This window comes from Convolutriloba macropyga, chromosome 6, assembly GCF_964194025.1.
Source record: "Convolutriloba macropyga chromosome 6, txConMacr16.3, whole genome shotgun sequence".
NCBI classification, from domain to species: domain Eukaryota; kingdom Metazoa; phylum Xenacoelomorpha; order Acoela; family Convolutidae; genus Convolutriloba; species Convolutriloba macropyga.
In genome coordinates, this window is record NC_134473.1 from 30,786,988 (window position 1) to 30,811,071 (window position 24,084).

The 24,084-nt window shown below is 33.8% G+C and overlaps 1 protein-coding gene across 3 annotated transcripts in view; it reads right to left on the reverse strand.

Annotated features, from left to right (window-relative positions):
- Positions 1-24,084, reverse strand: part of LOC142341619 (glutamate receptor 2-like) — a 128,101-nt gene that overhangs the window by 16,504 nt on the left and 87,513 nt on the right. For all 3 annotated transcript variants that reach the window (XM_075392707.1, XM_075392708.1, XM_075392709.1), the window contains 6 exons: positions 20,770-20,931; positions 20,124-20,422; positions 11,886-12,159; positions 4,743-4,915; positions 3,894-4,194; positions 2,857-3,199 (listed from right to left, as the gene is read on the reverse strand). In XM_075392707.1, coding sequence (XP_075248822.1) covers positions 2,857-3,199; positions 3,894-4,194; positions 4,743-4,915; positions 11,886-12,159; positions 20,124-20,422; positions 20,770-20,931 — 1,552 coding nt within the window. The remainder of the gene's footprint in view (positions 1-2,856; positions 3,200-3,893; positions 4,195-4,742; positions 4,916-11,885; positions 12,160-20,123; positions 20,423-20,769; positions 20,932-24,084) is intronic.

Consider the following 24,084-nt stretch of genomic DNA (forward strand, 5'->3'; position numbering starts at 1 on the left):
ATCTACGCTAAAATTCAACGCTAAATATGTAAGATCTACGCCAAAATTCAACGCAAAATTATGTAAGATTGGCGTTGAATGCGTTGAATTTATGTAAGATCTACGCTAAATTCAACGCTAAATATGTAAGATCTACGCCAAAATTCAACGGAAAATTATGTAAGATTGGCGTTGAATGCGTTGAATTTATGTAAGATCTACGCTAAATTCAACGCTAAATATGTAAGATGTACGCTACAATTCAACGCTAAATAGGTAAGATCTACGCCAAACTGCAACGCAAAATTTGTAAGATTGGCGTTGAATGCGTTGAATCTGTGTAAGATCTACGCTAAAATTCAACGCTAAATATGTAAGATCTACGCCAAAAATCAACGCAAAATTATGTAAGATTGGCGTTGAATGCGTTGAATTTATGTAAGATCTACGCTAAATTCAACGCTAAATATGTAAGATCTACGCCAAAATTCAACGCAAAATTATGTAAGATTGGCGTTGAATGCGTTGAATTTATGTAAGATCTACGCTAAATTCAACGCTAAATATGTAAGATCTACGCCAAAATTCAACGGAAAATTATGTAAGATTGGCGTTGAATGCGTTGAATTTATGTAAGTTCTACGCTAAATTCAACGCTAAATATGTAAGATGTACGCTACAATTCAACGCTAAATATGTAAGATCTACGCCAAATTTCAACGCTAAATATGTAAGATCTACGCCAAATTTCAACGCAAAATATGTAAGATTGGCATTGAATGCGTTGAATTTATGTAAGATCTACGCTTAATTCAACGCTAAATATGTAAGATCTACGCTAAAATTCAACGCTAAATATGTAAGATCTACGCCAAATTTCAACGGAAAATTATGTAAGATTGGCATTGAATGCGTTGAGTTTTTGTAAGATCTACGCTAATTTCAACGCTAAATATGTAAGATCTACGCTAAAATTCAACGCTAAATATGTAAGATCTACGCCAAATTTCAACGCAAAATATGTAAAATTGGCATTGAATGCGTTGAATTTATGTAAGATCTACGCTAAATTCAACGCTAAATATGTAAGATCTACGCCAAATTTCAACGGAAAATTATGTAAGATTGGCATTGAACGCGTTGAGTTTTTGTAAGATCTACGCTAAATTCAACGCTAAATATGTAAGATCTACGCTAAAATTCAACGCTAAATATGTAAGATCTACGCCAAATTTCAACGCTAAATATGTAAGATCTACGCCAAATTTCAACGCAAAATATGTAAGATTGGCATTGAATGCGTTGAATTTATGTAAGATCTACGCTTAATTCAACGCTAAATATGTAAGATCTACGCTAAAATTCAACGCTAAATATGTAAGATCTACGCCAAATTTCAACGGAAAATTATGTAAGATTGGCATTGAATGCGTTGAGTTTTTGTAAGATCTACGCTAATTTCAACGCTAAATATGTAAGATCTACGCTAAAATTCAACGCTAAATATGTAAGATCTACGCCAAATTTCAACGCAAAATATGTAAGATTGGCATTGAATGCGTTGAATTTATGTAAGATCTACGCTTAATTCAACGCTAAATATGTAAGATCTACGCTAAAATTCAACGCTAAATATGTAAGATCTACGCCAAACTGCAACGCAAAATTTGTAAGATTGGCGTTGAATGCGTTGAATCTGTGTAAGATCTACGCTAAAATTCAACGCTAAATATGTAAGATCTACGCCAAACTGCAACGCAATATTTGTAAGATTGGCGTTGAATGCGTTGAATCTGTGTAAGATCTACGCTAAAATTCAACGCTAAATATGTAAGATCTACGCCAAAAATCAACGCAAAATTATGTAAGATTGGCGTTGAATGCGTTGAATTTATGTAAGATCTACGCTAAATTCAACGCTAAATATGTAAGATCTACGCCAAATTTCAACGGAAAATTATGTAAGATTGGCATTGAATGCGTTGAGTTTTTGTAAGATCTACGCTAAATTCAACGCTAAATATGTAAGATCTACGCTAAAATTCAACGCTAAATATGTAAGATCTACGCTAAAATTCAACGCTAAATATGTAAGATCTACGCCAAATTTCAACGCAAAATATGTAAGATTGGCATTGAATGCGTTGAATTTATGTAAGATCTACGCTTAATTCAACGCTAAATATGTAAGATCTACGCTAAAATTCAACGCTAAATATGTAAGATCTACGCCAAAATTCAACGCAAAATTATGTAAGATTGGCGTTGAATGCGTTGAATTTATGTAAGATCTACGCTCAAGCGTAGATCTTACATAAATTCAACGCATTCAACGCCAATCCTACATAATGTTGCGTTTTTTAGCGTTGACACCTCGGCCCGGGAGATATCAGAAACCAAACTTATCCATTATCTAGTTACCACCAGAACAAAGTTTTTTATGTGTTTTAGAGTGTTTGTGGAAGTTCACACTGACAGTACTGACAAGACGATTCGTAGATCTCAAAAGATCTGATCAACAAAAAAAAATTTTGGAGTGCATTTCACTAATATTCAAAGTCTGAAAAAAGAATTTTGATTGTCCCGTCAGATCTGATAAACGTCTTATGAGATCCGATAAGAAAATGCATACCCTTATAGCCTATTAGCAATAAAGTTTTGTAGTACATTTGTCACATTTTTTTATAGAACTTAAGCAGTCACATGGGAAACGCAGTATGACTTTTTAGGACGAGTTGGTGAGAAAGCGTACCACACTAGACTTGGAAGTTAAAATGTACTGCTATGAACCCAGTACTGGTATATTTCGTAAGAAGTTGCGCTTGCGTTAGATCCCACTAATGTTTTCAATGAAAAGTTGTTTTTATTAGATCTCACCTGGAAACGGAGAGTGGAATGGTGTGTTGTACAGAGTGGCATAGTTTGTGTTAAAGTCCGTCCCACTAGCAAGAGATCCAGCCCCGCCCACGCCTGCATTCCCATCTGGAACCGGCTGAAGAGAGAACCCGATATTGGTTGCCAAATTGTTATGAACTGGCCCCACAGACCCAGTGTGAGCATTCAGGAGTGGTATGTTGGGGGGCACAAATCCATACACACTGTTGGAGCCCCCCATGATTGACAGTGCCGGAGGTGGAATGTTGGGTGGATTAAAGGAGGAGTTGAGATCCTTAGGGTCTCGCATTTCACTCACACATGCTACTGGTTCATAGCACACTCGCTGTAAAGCACAAAACGAATTGAAATGAAAAAAGTTGAAAATGAAATCTTGGAAACAATAGAAATAATAAAAACTGGAAATGAAAGTGAAATGAAATAGAAATAGAAAATGTGGAACCAAATTGTGACTTTGACTTCCGTCGCTTGTTACCTATTTGTTTTTGGTTTTTTCCCTGCTATCATAAAATTGTGAGTTAATTTTCCACGGAAAGTTGGATAACCTGACTGCTTGCTTGTTAGGCTCAAAGGATATTTTTTCCGTCTGTGCCCCCCCCCCCCCCAGCTTAGTGGGCGCATTTTATTTGCACCCCCCAGACGCACGCGTGCCATATTATTTTTACATAATGATTTACTGTGTAATGGCACGTGCTCTGTAACTGGGGGGGGGGCATAGCGTACTGGGGGAGGGGCATAACGTACTGGGGGGGGGGACAACCCAATGAACAAGAGTTGTCTGATCGCTAGCCAAATAAATCACTCAATAAATTGCTTATTTCGATAGTCTTGGGGTCCATAAACGCTGATAAAAAGTACTGTTAACTATTATTCCGTTGCAATATTGAAAAGTCGGATCCGATCTTTCACAATATTGCACACCACAAAATTATAGACACCCACTATTGTATACTTACGACCCACTCTATATTTGATCAGAAAGACCCGAAAGTTCTAATCATATTATTGCAATCACTTACATTATGGCTTTTGCCGACAACCCCATCAACTGCACTCGCACTTGCTCCTCCAGACCCAGACTCATTTTTCCAGGACTTGATTACGTATTCTGCCACAGCGGATACCATAGCCAGAGCGAGACCAGAGATGAGGATGTAGAAGATGCCAGCAACACTAGACAGGCCCAGAGAGTTGGTGGAGTCGGTGGAGGTTGACGAGAAGGAGCCCCCACACTCGCCCTTGTCAACCCACCAGGTGGTCTTGAGTCTCTCCAGGGCTCCGTCTTCCTGGTACTTCAAGATCTTCAGAGTTATATTCTTCCTAGAATACAATTGTTATCGATGTCAGAAGAAGAATCAGGAATGATCTCACCAGTCAATTTTTTACAATTGATGCTATCTGAGTCACCTTGATACTGCACGATAATAATTTTCTCAGTCTTAATATTGTTAATAAAATACATTTCAACAATCAAAATAGAAACAGTTTCTTCTTTAATGAAAATTTCATATAAGTTGGCCAACTTAATCGCAGTTTTCAAAATACGACAATAATAGTCGACAATTTTAGTCACAATTTTGACTTTCTTAGAATTAACCGACCATTTCGTCAAAATGCACGGCAAAAACGATCATTTGCAAAAATGCAGTTCAAAATTGGACATTTCCTATTTTCCAAAAACAGCCAACGACGATCATACCTGTCAAAAATAACGTGAGTGTTTTGACCAAGCGCTCCTGAAAATACCACTCAAAAATGGGCTCCTTCTTATGCGTTTTCCACTACAAAATGAAAACAAAGCCAATCAATAAAATGCTTATAAACGCAGAAACCATTTAGAAAAGTTAGTGACGTAATTTTCAACGTACACCCATGGCGAGTTGTGGGCAGCTGCAATGCCGTATCCCTTCGAGTCCAGATTAGGACCGACTTTCATAGTGTCACAGGGCTTCTGCTGTTGGATGTACTCATTCATCGCACTCTCGATCAGAAAAGCATACTTGCCATTGCTATTCCGCACACGGGCTATTCCTGCATTGTTCTAAAGGAAAAATGTCAACAGATTAAAAGTTATAAAATAAACATACAAAACACGATACTGCTCCAAGTATCTCCCATCTTGACCGTTCTTGTGCATCCACTGAGATTAAGAAGGTATTAGAAGTTGTGAAAAACACAGGGAAGGATATGTGACAAAAACATTCTTTATTTAAAATTTGGACTATAGATATTCCAATCTCTTACAAAAAATTTTGTTATGGCATTCCGAAATAATTTAAACAATAAAAAAATTAATTACATAACGTTCTGTGTAACTTTGATAACTTGTTTTCTGAAAACATTATTTCTTCGCCGAAAAAAAATCATCGGAAGATTTTTATGCAACAGGGAGCTCATATAGGTTTTGATATCTTTGAACATTGCTATTTTTATGTATTATGCTAAACGGTTTTTTTTACGAAGGAGCCCCTCATCTTAGTAACGTTCATGATAAAATCAAATCAATAACTTTTGCTCAAGAAGAATTATGTTCAAAAGTTTTGTAGTACTGGGAAAAAAGGTGTCAACTTTAAATCCAACCGAGACTAATTGATTATTATATCTATAATTTTGATTGATGCAGTTGTCAGTATGTATACAACCAACATAAAACCTAAAACAATACTATCTTAAAGCCTAAAACCATTTTATTCTCCAAACACCCGCACACAAATTTTGTTTTATAAGTCATAAGTCATAAGTCATGTTTCATATGTCATAAGTCATAATTTCTTGTTTAATATGGCCTAATGACTAAACAAGAATGCTTGCTAGAACTTCTGCGTGGCACAAAACTAATCTTCTCAGTCAGTTTAAGATCTTGATAATTTGTGAAACTGAGTTAGATTGCTGAGTCTGAAAAAAAGAACAATTTTTTTGCGCTGATTCAGAAAAGTCTTCAGTTATTTTGGAAAACTTAGATTATAAGTTTTTCGGAAGGAATTCGAAAAATAACATAAGCCTATTAAGAAGTCATTAAAATCTTATAGAACCGTGCTTGCCTATCATTAACATTTCAGTACTTAGCCCGCTTTCAAATTCAAAGAAGAGCGACTCAGAATAAAATTTTAATATCGGGCGTTTTTATAGTTCATGGTCAAAGTTGGAAAAAGAGTTGACAAAAACACAGTCTTTGAGTTAACTTCCGTTGTTTTTGATGAAAATTTGGTGAGGCATGACTACGTTACCTCAAGCTATTGGAGCAGAGAAGTAATAATAAAACCAGATTAAACAAAAATTTTTAAAAAAAAACTGGTTAACTTTCACAACAATCCAACTATTGGATGAGATTTAACAAAAACGTGCCAGCTAGAGCAGATGATTGCTATATCTATGTCAGAATTCTATAAGAATAGGAGAAAAAGGGTTAACTGGGAAGATAACTGAAAACAGCTAATGAAACTCATGCTTTTGAAATTGTTCATTTGTACTTTTTTTGAAAAAAAATTTATCCGAGGTAATATCTATTTATCTCATGGTTAAGCAGCGAAGAGTCCCAGAAATCTTCTGAAATCAAGAACAAAAGCCGCGAAATCAAAAATTGAAGAAAACAATAACTGTGATCAATGCAAAACAAATATGTTTAGAAATGTACCTTCCATTTCTCCAAATCAAAACAATGTAATTTGAAAAAATTGACAACAGTTGTTCTGTTAAGTCACCAACCCTAACGAAAACTTCTTTAATCACTCTTTGCATTAAGTCTTTCTCAAATCTGTCTTATTACATAAGCCCTTGTTTTGACGTTTTCGATAATATTCGATATTTTCCTGTTTCCAATATTTCCCCAAAAATGGGCACTGATTCATTATTTTGTTAAATATCGGCGTCCAATTGAAATAATTTTTTTACTGTTAAGACCTTCGATTTTTAAAATATCCTTCACATTATTGTTCCGACCCCTCTTTAGGGGGGAGGAACTATATACTCAAATGGGTTTTTTACGACTCGAAGAGGAGTAATGATATTCTACAGGTTTTTTTTTTTTTTAGCAAAAAGCAAGTTTGTTCATGACTTGAATTTTGACTTCTTTCTGTTCGAGCATTCACCTCCGTTTTTGATTGTTGACTTCTGTTTTCGAACATTGGATTTTAACAATAGCTTAATTTGTAAAGTATAGCAGTTGGTAAAAGTCTGTAATTCAAGGTGAAGAGGTCAATATGAGAAAATTTGATCCCAATTAACTACCTACCCCCCCCAAAAAAAAACTACCCCCCCCACGTACCTACCCCCCTCCCCAAGTACATACCTACCCCCCCCCCCCCGCAACGTACCCACCTACCCCCCCCCCCCCCGGCAACGTACCTTCACCCATTCCACCTACCTACACCCTTCACCACCACCTACCTGCCCCCCACCTACCAACTCCCCCCCCCACCAGCACCTACCCACACCCCTGAACTGAAAAAATTTTAACGATTTTTATGTTATATTGGTCTGCTATTTTTGTTATTTCTAGTGTTTTTTTCGATATTCTGATTTTGTCCAATTTATGGTAGAGATTTTTTTGCACGACGATTCGAGTCGTTTCCGGTATTCTACCGGCTATGTTTTTTGTTCAGTCAATTTTGGCCGATCGATATATTCATCGTAGATGGTTGGAACTGGTATCATTAGAAAGCTTGTCCAGCGTAGAATATGGAATTAAAAAGATTTTTTTGATTTTCGTTTTTTACAGGGAGATATCGACGTTTAAACTTTTGACAAAATGGAGTGAATTCCGTTAATTTCATTCATCTTTTTTCGAAATTTTTGAATAAAATTTTGTCAATTTTGATATAATTTAATAAAATTTTTCATGAAAATGTTGTTGATTTTACGTTTAAAGACAAAATACATTGTCGACTATTTTCATTGAACTTTTTGTCACAAATTCCGGCTAAAAATTTCACAAAATTCAGACTTTTTCATCAAAAACAGCACGAAATAAGTTTCTTTAGTCCAAGTGCACACCCAAACACCACTAACACAATCCTTGTAGACTGCAAAGAGGGCTAATTCTACTTCAACTTCCGTTGAAAGTGCTCTGTAATTGAAAATTTGCTGTTTTTTGCTAACTTTATTCGTTGATTATCAAAAACGCAGCATTTATTTTTGGTTTTTTAACTAACAAAATATCTATATCAATGACATTCGAAAAACTAAATATTCCTAATGGACAATCAAACATTAGCAGGTCTAGTTTTGTACCAATCTTGGACCGTTACAATCCAAAAATAGTTCGGATTGTCATCAGTCGGTTTTTCATGTAAAAAATTCGATATTTTTATATAAATTAAATAACAGTACATTTCATATCAAAGCTCACTAGTGATAGGTCCAATTGTCTTCCTAATTTCCTCCAAATTAATTAATATAGTTGATTGTTTGAAAGTTTATGGTCGTTTTGGCTTTTAAAATATTTGATCTTTAAATAAAAAATGGCTTGTTGAAATTTGCCTCCATTTTTTTCTTAAATTGGTCAACTTGTAGCTTAGTGTCAGCAATCAAAGAGTGCTCCTTCCTTCTGCTAAATTCAAAATTAGTCTTTAGCGTGGTTTTACGCCTTAAGTTTGTGTGTTCTGGCTTTGATACTACTAGATTTCACAATTTTTTTTTTACTTTTAGGTTTTTGCCCATTTTTCTTGTTTTCTAGTTTTGTCAAATTATCACGTTATTGGCAGTTCATATATCAGATTTTTTGCGTTCAAAAAAAAAGACAATTCATGATATTTTAATCTTCAAAGATATAGATTGGGGTTCTTTACCACTTTGACAATACTTTCTCGAAGAGTTAAATGAATTTTTTAAATTTTGTCTTTAACTGTCGTTTATACTTTGTCTTTTTAGTCCTATTTAATTTCCTGTACAATGACCCGATTTGATTGGCTTTTCATTGCAGAGTAAATGAGCCGATGTTCTAATATTAGAAGAGAGATGATAGCTTTCATGACTTTGAAAATAATTGTTTTCCAAAATGAAAAAAAATCATTTCAACTTCCCAATTTTGTTCCTATTATTGTCTGTTTGTTACCTGGCCTCGTTAAATAAAGGTTGAAGATACATTATTTTTGTTAGGGGAAGGTGTCATAAGGGATTGGTGTCACAAACCTAATGTTTTTAAAGAACTTGTTATGAATTCACTGGCTTCGACACGGGATTTTCACAAAAAAAGTAAACTAATTTGACGTTCCTTTTGTAGACGTAAGACACATTCTAGATAATTGCAATTCTCAAGGGCTTCTTTTGGAAGAAAAAACGAAACAATTCAAATTTTTCGTTTTGTTATTAAGGGCTTTCATGTCTTTGGAAATAAAATTTTTTCGATAAAAACAAGTATTACATAATTTTGCTTTTCTTTTTTGTGTAATTGTTACCTAGTTTCATTAATGAGAGGTCAAAGAATACATTTCAAGGGAAGGTTTCAGATGGGATCAGTGTCACAAATCTAATATTTTGAATGAATTCGTTGTGACTTTACTGGCTTCCATACGGGTTTTTCGCAAAAAAAAAGTAAATGATTTTTCGATTTTTGTCATATTTGGCGTTCTTTTTGTAGACGTAAGACATATTCTGGAAAATTGCAACTCTCAAGGGCTTCCTTTGGAAGAATAAACGAACCCATTCAAACTTTTCTTTTTCTAATTAAAGGCTTTCATGTCTTTGGAAATAATTTTTTTTCGAAGAAAAACAATTATTACATATTTTTTTTAAATTTTTGTCTAATTGTTACTTAGTTTAATTATTGGGCGGTAACATAATACATTATCGGTGTCCAACGAACATTTTTTTGGGGCCAAAGTATGGCTTTAAGGCTTCCAAAGCATTTTCTGGCAAGTTTTAATTGATTTTTTGTTTGTTGTATGGTTGTTGTTCTTTTTGTAACTGCATAAAAAATTGAATACAGACAGTTATTTTTTCCGTTCTATAGCAGCATTGGTAATTTTAAACCTATGGGATATTTTAGCGTAATCCTAATGGTTTTCATTACTTTGTAATTAATTGTTTTTCTAAGAAAAATTCAGCGAATTTTCTAATTTTAAAGTTTCTGTTCTTTTTTGTCTAATTGTTACCAAGCCTTATTATGAACTGGTGAAAAATCAGTTTTGGCTGGTGAATTACAAATTATTTTGTTCATTTTCAGTTTTATCTGACGCTATTTTGACTTTGTTATTAAGTTTTGTTTTTCAAAACGGACAAAAATTTTTTGATATAATTAATGTTTGTTGTTGTTGTTTGATTTTGCCGTTCGTCTTCGCTCGCTTTCTTAATATCGGAATGTCTCATCAACCTAATGCATCTTTTTTATCTTTTTTACTCCACTGAGTTATTTGCTTTGGAGGCTACCTTTTCGTTCATACACCAGTTTTTTTTGAAAGATACTTGAATTTTTGTGTTTTTCTATCTGTTCCTCATTTGGTAGACAATTATGCCAAAATTGTGGATGAGCGGGGTCGGAACCTTATGTGCGATCGCACATTACCGACCCGCCTTGTTCATTATAGTCACAAACGAAACATTAAAAAAGCGCAGGCAAGTAGCTGCTGTTTGTCTGAGGAATTCTATATCTCAAAAAGTTAGCAACAAAATGAAAAAGAAATAGAAAAATGCAAAAAAAATGAAAAAATGGAAATTGTTGAAAAATACGCGATTTATTATTGTTGGTAAAATTTGTCGATTTAAAAAATGCCTTCTTTTCTATGATTATTGCTTCAGCACAGTCAAATTTTGAACCTGTTGTTAATTTTGGACAATTTTTTCCTAGGCATGTTTTGTCTGCTTTTATTGTCTTTTCTGGGATTGCTTTGTTCATTAACCCAATTAAAGACATTGTTAATTGCGTTTGGAGGGTACATTTGGATAGGGATTGTTTCTTTCCAAAAAATAAATCGAATGTTTTGGCTGAAAGAGGCGATATAGAAATTTCAAACATCAAAACACAGCTTTATAAAAACAAAAATCTTCAAATTTACCTAAATTTTGTTTGATTTCATTTAAATCTTTTAATTTACTTACACACCATGATGTCCTTAAAAATTTCTTCAGAAGAATCGAAAATCTTCTGTTGCCCTTCATGATACACTAACAATCGCAAAACTATTATATTCGTCGTCTTTAAAATTTCATGTATTAAGAACAAATGGTCTTTTTCAGAACATTTTAATGGTGAGCTTGTAACCTCGGGTAGTTTATTGTTAAAACTATGATTTAGTATAACATCTAAATTATTGCTACTCGGGTCGAGGTGTCACCGCCATTCAACGCAACGCAAAATTATGTAAGATAAGCGGTGAATGCGGTGAAATTACATAAATCAGGCGGTGAATGCGGTGAAAAAACGTTTATCGCCTGGTAGCGGTGAAATTACATAAACTCACCGCTGAATTTAGCGGTGAAATTACATAAATTCACCGCTTCGAAAAAAACTGTCCAAATTATGTAAGATAAGCGGTGAATGCGGTTAAATTACATAAATTCACCGCTCAACTTAGTGGTGAACATACATAAAATCACCGCTTGGAAAAAAATGTTAAAATTGTGTGAGATCAGCAAAGAATGCGGTGAGATTAATGGGGAGTAAGGGAGGAGTTGTTAGATTTATCCTCCCATTAAAATTACCCCTTAATCTTACATCTTTTTGGCACTTTTTTCTTAGCGGTGAATTTATGTAATTCACCACTAGTGTAAGCGGTGAACATACAAAAAATCACCACATTTCACCGCTACTAAATATGTGATTTCACCGCTAAAAATCGCAAATCTTACAAAAATTTACCGCGCATGTTTTACAGAAAGTAGAGTGAATTTGATTTATATTCAAAACAAAAATTTTAGAATTTTTGTAAGATCACCGCTTATTACACTGCATTCACCGCAAAATTATGTACGAAATTTGCGGTGAAAAACTAAATTTTCACAGCTTATCTTACATATTTTTCCGATTTATTCTCGACCCGGGTATTCTTTTGTTTAAACTTCAAAAGTTCGCTTACAGAGGGTTCAAAAACGGACGGGGTAGCCGAACTCATGTACTCCCACATCCTTTTGAAAACATCGATTTGGGAATTGTTGAAGAACTGCTTCGTGGAACCACTGCTCCGAGTACCATAGCTGATCTCCCTCTGATTGGGTAACTCGTCTGCGTTGTTGATTGGAGTGACCATTCTCTCAACAGTGAGGAATGCGGCTAAGTTGGCAGTGTAGCTGCTGATTATAATTAGGGTGAAGAACCACCACACCCCACCCACGATACGCGAGGCAGGAGCTCTAAATTTTGAAAAATAAATAAATAAATAATTTTTTATATGATTAAATGTTTAAATATTACATTAAAATAAGTGAGTGCTTTAAACATTGTTTGTTCGTTACAAACAGTTGTTGATGAGTTTCCCAATGAAGTTACCTGACATTGGAGGTTTTTTTATTCTTTTGTATGTACTCTTGTGATACATTTTACCAAATCATTTCAAATGGCCAAAACTTGTCATTTTGGCTGATTTTTTTATAACAAACCAATAACGGCATGCACTGAAATGATTGCAACAGAAAACTGATTCAGGCCAGACCGTTTTAAAATTTCCATTTTGTAAGTTTCATTCTTTCTTCGCGAAATTTACACTTGCACTGAGCTTGTCAATAACTTGCTCTTCTAACACATGTTACACCAAATCGCGGAGGAATTTTAAAATATACTATTCTATGCCGTTTACTTGATTATATTGGGCTTATTCACAATTTGCATAAAGTCCTATCTTAGGGTTAGGAAAATTATGCGACCACGACTTGGTTTTTTTTGTGCACCAATTTTTTAATGGATTGAATTTTCTGCCACGAGAAGCAACACTGATATCAATAAACAGCAAAAAATTGAATGAACTGTTGGTACGTTTTGCATATTTCATCTATCGAAAAAGAGTCAGAACTTAAGATTTCCAAGTGTTTTCAACCTGATAATTTTCTCGTTTGAAATTTGAAAAAAGTACTAACGAAAAATTGTTAAACATTTGCAATTTTAGATTTTAAAAGCTTTTTAGAAATGGCTTTCAGAAAAGGCGGAATATCAAAAAATGGAAATAATAAAAGTTGTTGATGAGTTTCCCAATGATGAGTTTCCCAGTTGTTGATGAGTTTCCGAATGAAGTTACCTGACATTGGAGGTTTTTTTTATTCTTTTGTATATACTCTTGTGATACATTTTACCAAATCATTTCAAATGGCCAAAATTTGTCATTTTGGCTGATTTTTGTATAACAAACCAATAACGGCATGCACTGAAATGATTGCAACAGAAAACTGATTCAGGCCAGACCGTTTTAAAGTTTCCTTTTTGTAAGTTTCATTCTTTCTTCGCGAAATTTACGCTTGCACTGAGCTTGTCAATAACTCGCTCTTCTAACACATGTTACACCAAATCGCGGAGGAATTTTAAAATATACTATTCTATGCCGTTTACTTGATTATATTGGGCTTATTCACAATTTGCATAAAGTCTTATCTTAGGATTAGGAAAATTATGCGACCACGACTTGGTTTTTTTTTTGTGCACCAATTTTTTAATGGATTGAATTTTCTGCCACGAGAAGCAACACTGATATCAATAAACAGCAAAAAATTGAATGAACTGTTGGTACGTTTTGCATATTTCATCTATCGAAAAAGAGTCAGAACTTAAGATTTCCAAGTGTTTTCAACCTGATAATTTTCTCGTTTGAAATTTGAAAAAAGTACTAACGAAAAATTGTTAAACATTTGCAATTTTAGATTTTAAAAGCTTTTTAGAAATGGCTTTCAGAAAAGGGGGAATATCAAAAAATGGAAATAATAAAAGTTGTTGATGAGTTTCCCAATGACGAGTTTCCCAGTTGTTAATGAGTTTCCCAATGAAGTTACCTGACATTGGAGGTTTTTTTATTCTTTTGTATGTACTCTTGTGATACATTTTACCAAATCATTTCAAATGGCCAAAATTTGTCATTTTGGCTGATTTTTGTATAACAAACCAATAACGGCATGCACTGAAATGATTGCAACAGAAAACTGATTCAGGCCAGACCGTTTTAAAGTTTCCTTTTTGTAAGTTTCATTCTTTCTTCGCGAAATTTACGCTTGCACTGAGCTTGTCAATAACTCGCTCTTCTAACACATGTTACACCAAATCGCAGAGGAATTTTAAAATATACTATTCTATGCCGTTTACTTGATTATTTTGGGCTTATTCACAATTTGCATAAAGTCTTATCTTAGGGTTAGGAAAATTATGCGACCACGACTTGGTTTTTTTTGTGCACCAATTTTTTAATGGATTGAATTTTCTGCCACGAGAAGCAACACTGATATCAATAAACAGCAAAAAATTGAATGAACTGTTGGTACGTTTTGCATATTTCATCTATCGAAAAAGAGTCAGAACTCAAGATTTCCAAGTGTTTTCAACCTGATAATTTTCTCGTTTGAAATTTGAAAAAAGTACTAACGAAAAATTGTTAAACATTTGCAATTTTAGATTTTAAAAGCTTTTTAGAAATGGCTTTCAGAAAAAGCGGAATATCAAAAAATGGAAATAATAAAAGTTGTTGATGAGTTTCCCAATGATGAGTTTCCCAGTTGTTGATGAGTTTCCCAATGAAGTTACCTGACATTGGAGGTTTTTTTTATTCTTTTGTATGTACTCTTGTGATACATTTTACCAAATCATTTCAAATGGCCAAAACTTGTCATTTTGGCTGATTTTTGTATAACAAAACAATAACGGCATGCACTGAAATGATTGCAACAGAAAACTGATTCAGGCCAGACCGTTTTAAAATTTCCTTTTTGTAAGTTTCATTCTCTCTTCGCGAAATTTACACTTGCACTGAGCTTGCCAATAACTCGCTCTTCTAACACATGTTACACCAAATCGCAGAGGAATTTTAAAATATACTATTCTATGCCATTTACTTGATTATATTGGGCCTATTCACAATTTGCATAAAGTCTTATCTTAGGGTTAGGAAAATTATGCGACCACGACTTGGTTTTTTTTGTGCACCAATTTTTTAATGGATTGAATTTTCTGCCACGAGAAGCAACACTGATATCAATAAACAGCAAAAAATTGAATGAACTGTTGGTACGTTTTGCATATTTCATCTATCGAAAAAGAGTCAGAACATAAGATTTCCAAGTGTTTTCAACCTGATAATTTTCTCGTTTGAAATTTGAAAAAAGTACTCACGAAAAATTGTTAAACATTTGCAATTTTAGATTTTAAAAGCTTTTTAGAAATGGCCTTCAGAAAAGGCGGAATATCAAAAAATGGAAATAATAAAATTCAGTTTCAGGAAAAAAATTCAACTGAGTAACTGAAAATTAATAAAAGTAACTCAATTAATTATTTGATTATCTATACTTGAAAAATCAAAAAATCGCCATTAAAAAATATTTTCTCAAAGTGCTTTCAAACGCTCTAAAAACATATTAGAGCAACTTCTAGATCGCTACGCTGCGTCAACACCGCCAAAGTGAGAGGAAAGTTTGGAATCTTTGCGGATTGCGACCACACAATCTCTTAATTGATTGCAGTCCTGAGCCAACTGCTCCGAATTGAGAGAGTCCTAATATACTCTTTTTTTTGAGCTATAAATTCAACCTTCCTCTTGTGATCCCAAATTATTACATAACTCCTTAAATTGTGCATCATGCCTCGTCACTTTCAACATGTGGTTAGAGCGTTCTGCTGGGCCACTAACCTATTACAGCAGCTATTCGCTCGCCATGTTAATTCTTTGTTAACAACAATAAAATGGGAGGGAAGATTGGGTTCTTTGTAGGTCGGAACCTCACAAACCTGTTAATTGATTGCAATCCTCAGCTCTTGACTGAACCAACTGCTCCGCACTGCGAGAGCCTTAATATGCCCTCTTATTTTCAGTTATCATTTCAAGCTCCATATCGTGACCACAACTTGCTTAACAGAACTTACTTACATGCAAACACAATATTTCAACTGTCCCGGAGAATTATTAATGGAAAAGATTGAGATATGACCATATTAGATTTACTGCAGAGCTTGGCAATAATTTGTTTTGTTTCAAACAGCAATTAAAACGAATGTTGATCTTGACTTGATTACTAAAAATGTTTCCCATATGCATTGATTTTTAACATTTGTTTTCTACTAACAAAAAAGTTTCGAGACTAATTTGGAAGTCTTGAAATTTATACGTGTGTGCAAACGGGAATAAAGTATCAAAAAAATATATGGAATAAGTTTTCTGTTTTATTTTTTCTCTAAGTAATCTTTTTGTGATGTCGTTTGATATCTTTTCTATAAATAATTTTATAAACTGTTACTGGCAGAAGCTGTTTAGATGTTTATGAATAGCTCTGTGTCTCAGTTGCGTACTTCTGTGAAACAAAATAAAACTGTTAATTTAAATTAATTGTTCCATCTGACCGAATATTTTCCGTTCATCAAAAAAATTGAAAAATTTGAATTTTTCTACGTTATCTCAAATAATAACGCACAATAGTTTTGTCGCCGAATCTGAAAAATTTTATTTTCGAATGTTACTGTAATGTTTTATGTTAGCCATACTTGATTTCTTAGCTTTTAATAAACTTTTTTAGTCAGCAAGCACAACTAGATATTTCCCGTCGTTGACTTTAATAGCTCAATGAAGAATCCTCTACGAATGAAGACCCCTCAATGAAGAACCCTCCAATGAGGAACTGCTCTGCGAAAAATAATATTTTTTTTTCAGATTTAAGATGTTTGAAGAAAACCCGGTACTGTTTTCCATTTGGCCGCAGTAAAGTTGCCAAAAACACCTAATTTGAGCTCATATGTTGAAACCCAAGAAAACATCTTACATCTGCACAGGTTTAGATAGCAATAGAAAGATAATAATTAGGCATACTGTGGCATTATGAGGCATAATATGGCATTTTTGCAATCTTCTTGTTACAGTCGATTAAATTTGCACAATTTCCTGGAATCGTCTATAGTTTTGAAAGCAGTTTCGTTTCTGATAGTTTTTCTCGATCTCATAATTTTTGAGGAGCCAACATTATCAGGGTTTCGTAGAACGCTGACTTTTATGTAATCTCGATTGATGTTTGTTTATTTCATTCGTTAAAATTTTTTTAGTAGTTAAGACCATTACAGATTCCAGTGAAATTTTAAAAGACAAGGCAGCTCGGTAATGTGCGATGGCACATAAAGTTCCGACCCCGCCCATACAAATCTTTGGCATAATTGTCTACCAAATGAGGAACAGATAGAAAAACCCAAAAATTATTTTTTGCGAATCCCAAAAAAGCCCAAGTCTTTTTCAAAAAATTCGGTATGAACGATAAGATAGCCTCCAAAGCAAATAACTCAGTGGAGTAAAAATTGATGCATTAAATTGCTGTGATATGCCAATGTTATTAAAGCGAGTCAAGACGAACAGCAAAATCAAACAACAACAACAACAAACATTAATTACATCAAAAAGTAAGTTTATGTCCCTCTTAAAAACTAAATTTAATAACAAAGTCAACATACCGTCAGATAAACCTAAAACTAAACAAAAATAACTTATAAATCACCAGAAAACATATGCGACCAGTCCATAAAAAGGTTTGGTAACAATTATACAAAAAAGAACAAAAACAGTAAAGTAAAAAAATTAACTTATTTTTTTGAAACAGTTAACTTCAAAGTAAAAAATACCATTAGGAATCAATTAATATTACCACTAAATTAAGATTACCACTGCTTCTATAGAAGGGCATTAGGACCTGTCCTTATTCATTTTTCACAGCGGCTAAAAAGAACAACAAAGAACAAACAAAATTTAAATTGAAACTTGCCAGAAAACGCTGTCAAAACCGTCAAGCCAAATTTTGGCACTCAAAATATATTTGATTGCGCCTTCTTCAAACAGCTATAACGCAGTACGTGGCCATTCATTAGTAAGACTAGGTAACACGTAGACAAAAAAGCGAAGTGCTAAAGTATGTAATACTTTTAATTTTTTTTCGAAACAAAATTACATTCAATGTCATGAAAGGCATTAATTACAAAAAGAGCTTTTTAAATAGGGTCGTTTATTCATGAAAAGGAAGCCCTGGCGACCTGTAATTATCCAGAATATTTCTTGCATCTACAAAAAGAACGTCAAATATGACAAAAACCAAATTAATTTACTTTTTTTTTGTGAAAAACCCGTGTCGAAGCCAGTAAGGTCATAACAAATTCTTAAAAAAAAAGATTTTGGGACACCAATCCCCTTTATTCCCTTGACACCCATAATGTCATGTTTGACCTGTAATTAACTAACGAGATTAGGTAACAAAAAGAAACATAAAAGGAACAAAATTGCGAAGTTAAAAAGTTTTTTTTTTAAATTTTGGAAAACGATTGTTTTCAAAGTCATGAAAGCCATCAGTTATCTACTAATATCAGAATATCAGTTCTTCTATTCTTCCATGACAAGCCAATGAAAGCTATCACAATACAGGAAATTTCATACGACATAAACGACAAAGTATAAATGACAGTTAGAGACAAAATTAAAAAATTCAATTGTTTTCTTCAAGAAAGAGGCGTCGAGGCCGTTAAAACGATGATGTATATCTTTCAGGATTTTAATATGTGCAATTGTACCTTATTCTGAATGCTAATAAGGAGACATGAGAACTGTCAATAATGTGATAATGTGACAAAATTAGAAAACGTGAAAAACTGGCAAACATCAAAACAAACAAAAATCTGAAATCTTGTAGTATCAAAGCCAGAAAACAATAACTTCAGGCTGAAAACTGCTACCGAGAATAAATGTTAAATCAGTAGAAAGAAGAAGCAGTCTTTCTTTGCTGACACTATGCTGGAAATGAACAAATTAAGAAAAGAAAGAGGAAAAGTTAATTAAGCCACTATTTATTGAAAAGTCAATTATTTTTTAAAAAAGAAACGACCATAAACTTTCAATTAAAAAACTAAATGCATAAGCTTGGAGCTGCTTAGCAAGCGAATTGGTTGGACCTATCACTACTGAGCTTTGATTTGAAATGTTCTGTTATTTAATTAATATATAAAAAAGATCGAAATTTTTTTGTAAAAAAAAGACCGACTGATTACAACCCGATTTTTTTTGGATTGTAACAGTCCAAGAATGTCCCAAAACTAGCCCTGCTAATAGTTATTGTCCGTTAGGAACGATTGATTTTTCGAATGTTGTAGATATAGATAATTTGTTAGTTGAAAACTCAAAATAAATTCTGCATTTTTGATAATCAACGAGTAAAGTTAGCAAAAAACGGCAAAGTTTTAACTACAGTGCACTCTCAGCGGACTCTGAAGTAGAAATAGCCCCCCTCTGAGTCTACAAAGATTGTATGAGTGTTGTTTGGGGTGTACTGTCGGCAAATTTAATCAAACTGGACTAAAGTAGCTTATTTCGTGCTGTTTTTGATAAAAAAAGGCTAAATTTTATCCAGATTTTTTGACCAAAAAAATTAAATCAAAACAATCAACAATGCTTGTTCGTCTTCAAAAATAAAATCAACGACACTATTCTTAAAAATTATAACAAATTTTAGCAAAATTGACGAAAATTTAGGCAAAAATTCCGGAAAATGTGAATAAAAACAACGTGAATTCACTCTTCTTTTCTCAGAATTTTAAGCCTCGATAGCCCCCTGTAGAAAACGAAAATTACAAAAATCTTTTTAATTCCATATTCTACGCTGGACGAGCTTTCTGATGATACCAGTCTCAACTCTCTACGATGAATATATCGAGCGGCGAAAATTCACGGAACAAAGAAAAACCCATTTGAGTATATAGTTCCTCCCCCCTCAAGAGGGTCGGAACAAAAACAATTAAAGGTAAAAAACTCAAGAACATAGAACAACTTGTTTTGCATTAAAAAAGCTACCGGTACCAAATTCTTGAGCAAATTTGCTCACTTTTAAAACTTATTTCCAATTTTGTACCTTAAGACATTTCATAAGTGGACTATACTTAGGTATTCCTTTTAATTGGTACGTAAGTTGCATCAAATTAAGTAATAAGTGAGCTAATTCGGTACCGATAGACGCCTGTAACGCTAATGGGGATATTGAATTAGGATCATTTTAGGAAGAAACTGAACTGGCATGGCAGATTTAAGGCACTAGGATGGATTTATCGAGAGAACTTCGAAGAACTTATACTCCATTGAAGAACTCCACTGATTAACCATTGAATAACTTGTACTCACTTGGGCGCAATGTCGGTTCCCTGCTGCATCAACGCTCCTAACGAGAACCACATGCAATTGTTGAGTGTGAAATCATTGTGTTTAATGTACACAGCCTGTGTGTGGGTTTGAGCCCCGCCCGAGGACAGCACAGAGTTGACTGATTGACTTGATTTGAGTTGGTTGATGCGGGTGGGTGAGGGACAAGATAGGACTTCCCTATAAGCTACCTTATCCTGCCACTCGATTGGGCTGAATCGCGCGACCAGAAAGAGTCCCAGAGAAACTCCACAGTAGGCGATAATTATACCGTACCAGATCTGAAAATCGAACCGATTATTTCTGTTCGGTAGCGCAACCTATACGGCAAGGGTTTTTATAACATCTAAATTGTTCCAAACAGTGAAAAGTAACTTGGGATGTATTGACGAGAAAAAAAATCCAGCAAAGGAACCAAATTTCAAAGAAATCATACATTGTCTTTACTTGAGATCCAAGTTTGCGTAAAAGAAGCTCCACATGAAGTCAAAGATTTCATAAATGAGGCAACCACGAAACGCAAGATTTCACACAAAAAATGCAAATAAATTACCATATAGGACTTCTAAGAATTTTGCGTTATAGGTGACCCGGGAACTGTTTTTGGTAATGGTCAACTGTTACTTACGTCATTAGAGAATGGATCGAGGAATGACAACGGACCAGGTAGTTTTGACTGAGGTCTCTTGATCATGATAGAGATGCCGATGTTCATGAATGGCTTCGTGAAGGCCACCACCCTCTGACGGTCAGCGTTGATAGTTAAAGGAGCAATAGCCAAATCAGCTACCTAAATTGAAACCGAGTCTTCGCTTTATCTTTCCTGAGACACTGGAGCCTATTAAATATAAAGCCTCATTCGATTGGACAAAATATGTAAGCTGAAAATATTTGTACTCCTCTTGAGAAGGTAAATAATTCCATGAATCACAATACTGATTGTCATAGCTACCGTCAAGGCATTTGATCAATATTACTCAATTAAGTATCATCGTTTTTGGTTATTTCAACCAGGTATCATCGAAGCCTAAAGATAACTAACTGATAGACTACAGGACTCCCGGACCCTGTTTTTTTATTCAAAGACAGTCTGAAGCTGTTACCACTATGTTAACATAGATTAAACTAGATAGTCATTGTAGAAATGGAATTTCAAACTTAAGCTATCTTAGGAGATTTAAGAAAGCTTAAGAAAATATAGCAAAAGTACTAATCTTGTGTTATTTCTCAGAAATTTGGACTTGAATATGAATCAAACAAGGCGGCTCGGTAATGCGCGTACGCGCATAATGTTCCGACCCCGCCCATCCACATTCTTGACTTAATTGGCTACCAAATAATGAAGCGATATAAAACTTTCAAAAACATACACATCGTTCAATAAACAACCAATGAAATACGATAACGCCACACTAGAGGGCCAATGAAAATTGCTGATAATAGGACTACTAGAAAGGACAAAAATCAAAATCAAACAAGGATTATTTACGACCAAAACTATAATAAAGTCTATAATAAAATATATTAATCAAATCTACAATAAAAAAATCATAACAAAATCAAACTCGCATCAGATAAAAACCAAAACAATTAAACGTATATTTCATTAGAAAAGACATGGGACGTGTCCCCAATGCGACTGGTTAACAGGTAGAAAAAAAGGAGGAAATAGGTGCGAAGTTAAAAAATAATTATCCATTTTTGAAAACAATTAATTGCACAATTATTAATGTCATTAGATATCAACTGAAAACACAGAAATGTTCATTTATATCTACATAGGAAGCAATTGAGACAAGTCACTATCCAATGTTCGATGGCGCAAATTTTCAAAGCCAATGGACCAACGCTTATTGTTATAATTTAAAAAGAAACCAAAAATTATATGAAATATACAGAGATATAAAAATACAACATTTTAGCAAATCTCGTGGTAGGAAAAGTAACAAACCAGGAAACGGTTAATTGCAACTAAAGCCGTTATAAAGATTAAAATATAGCTCACGGGAGACGGATTGTTACCTATTTATACAGAGACTGAACTACAAATCAACAAAAAAACTCTATAAAAAAGACGAAGCTCAAAACCCATTATTTTTGAAAACAGATATATTTCAATGTCAGAAAAGACTTAAGATTACAAAAAAACACAATGAATTAAGTTTCAACAACTCGAGAAGCCAATTGGACCTGTTAATAATGAGACTAAGCAACGAGCCCACAAACAAACGAATTCATAAAGAAGCCACAACTTCAAACATTTCTACAACATGACACTGCTCAAGGCACAATTATAAGATGTTAACTGCAAGAACTGTAAATCACCATTTTGTTTTCATCTTAACATCAGCGAATCTTCCTTATAAAAGGACTACTTCGACATGACAACAAAAAGAAAACCGAAGATCGTACATAATCTCGAAATTTTTTTTAAACTACAAGGTCGAAGCAATCAATTACAACGCATAACCAAGCGCCAAAATTAATTTTGAATCAACAAAAATATTTAAAACCTCTAATGAGTGAGATCGAGTAGCATGGCGACGAAAATATAATTAAAAAGGCGACAAGTGAAAAAAAAATCTTTTTTTTTTTAAAATTTTAATTTGAATGTTGTTAGAACAAACAGCTTTAAGTTGAAATATTCAACTCGGTTGCAATATACGTCTCTGGGAAGCAATTAAGGTCTATCGTTATTGGGTAAATGGCGTACAACAACCAAAAGAAAGACAAACTTAGCCAAAATCAAAAACACACAAAGTTTTGTGAGAAAACTCTGTCTCAGCCCAAAAAGCATAACTGTTCAACAAAAACAATTAACATGCTAGATACGGCTTTTTCCAACGTTTTGCATTTTTGCTACAATGCCTTCTTTTAATTGGACTTGTCAATAATGCGATAGTTCGACAAGGAAACAAAATGAACAGAAAATATGCAATTTTGCTAAAAGAAAAATTGAAAACGCGTAGTACCAAAATAATGAAACATTTAGTTCAATATAAAACCCTTGCCGACATTTTTTTATTCATCAAATGAAGTCGGTTCTCGATTGTTTTTACTGTAAACAATTTCTGTCTATAATTGAGCCCTGATTTGAATTTCTTGTCCGTAAATTACATAATAAACGTTTACATAGCGGAAAATTTTTGAAAAAAAAGTTCGCGCCTCATTAAAATCTAAAAAAGCTTTATCAAAAGGATTCATGGTGAGATCAAGATCCGCCCAGATATTGCTGAGCGTCTAACAAAACACTCATTTATTGTAACCGATGCAAAATTCTCTACAAAGTTTTTCAGTTTGTCAAAAATAAATGATGCATTTTGTATATTTAACGACAATAAATTTGCAAAAAAATTTGCAAAATTATAATTCCAGAAGACTCTTATAGCCAGCTGGGGTACAACTAGCTCTTTTTCGAGATTAGAAAGATTATGGTTGCAATTTAAAGGTGTCTATTTCCAGCAAATTTAAAGCAAGTTGTCTAAAAAAGCCGTTTTTGGACCAAAAATTTCTGATTTTTCAAAAAGTCAGCATAAATTCTAGCCAAAACACTCGAATTCAGCAGCTCAGCAACCCTCCTCTATCTTTAAGGAAAAAAAGTAACACTACAATTAACAATTTTATAATATTTATTGGCATTATTTACGAAAATTTGGTCAAAATTTACGAAAATTTGGTTAAAAATGTGAAAAAAGTAGCTGAATTACGTCTAATATTCACCAAACTTTAAACCTCGGTAACTCCCTATAAAAAACAAAAATTGAAAAAATCTTTTTAATTCCATATTCTACACTGGACGGGCTTCTTAATGATACCACTCACAGCTCTCTACGATTATTATATCGATCGGGCAAAATTGACTTAACAAAAAAAACCCATTTGAGTATATAGTTCCTCCCCACCTCAGAGAGGGGTCGGAACAATTATAATGACTGAGTAAGTT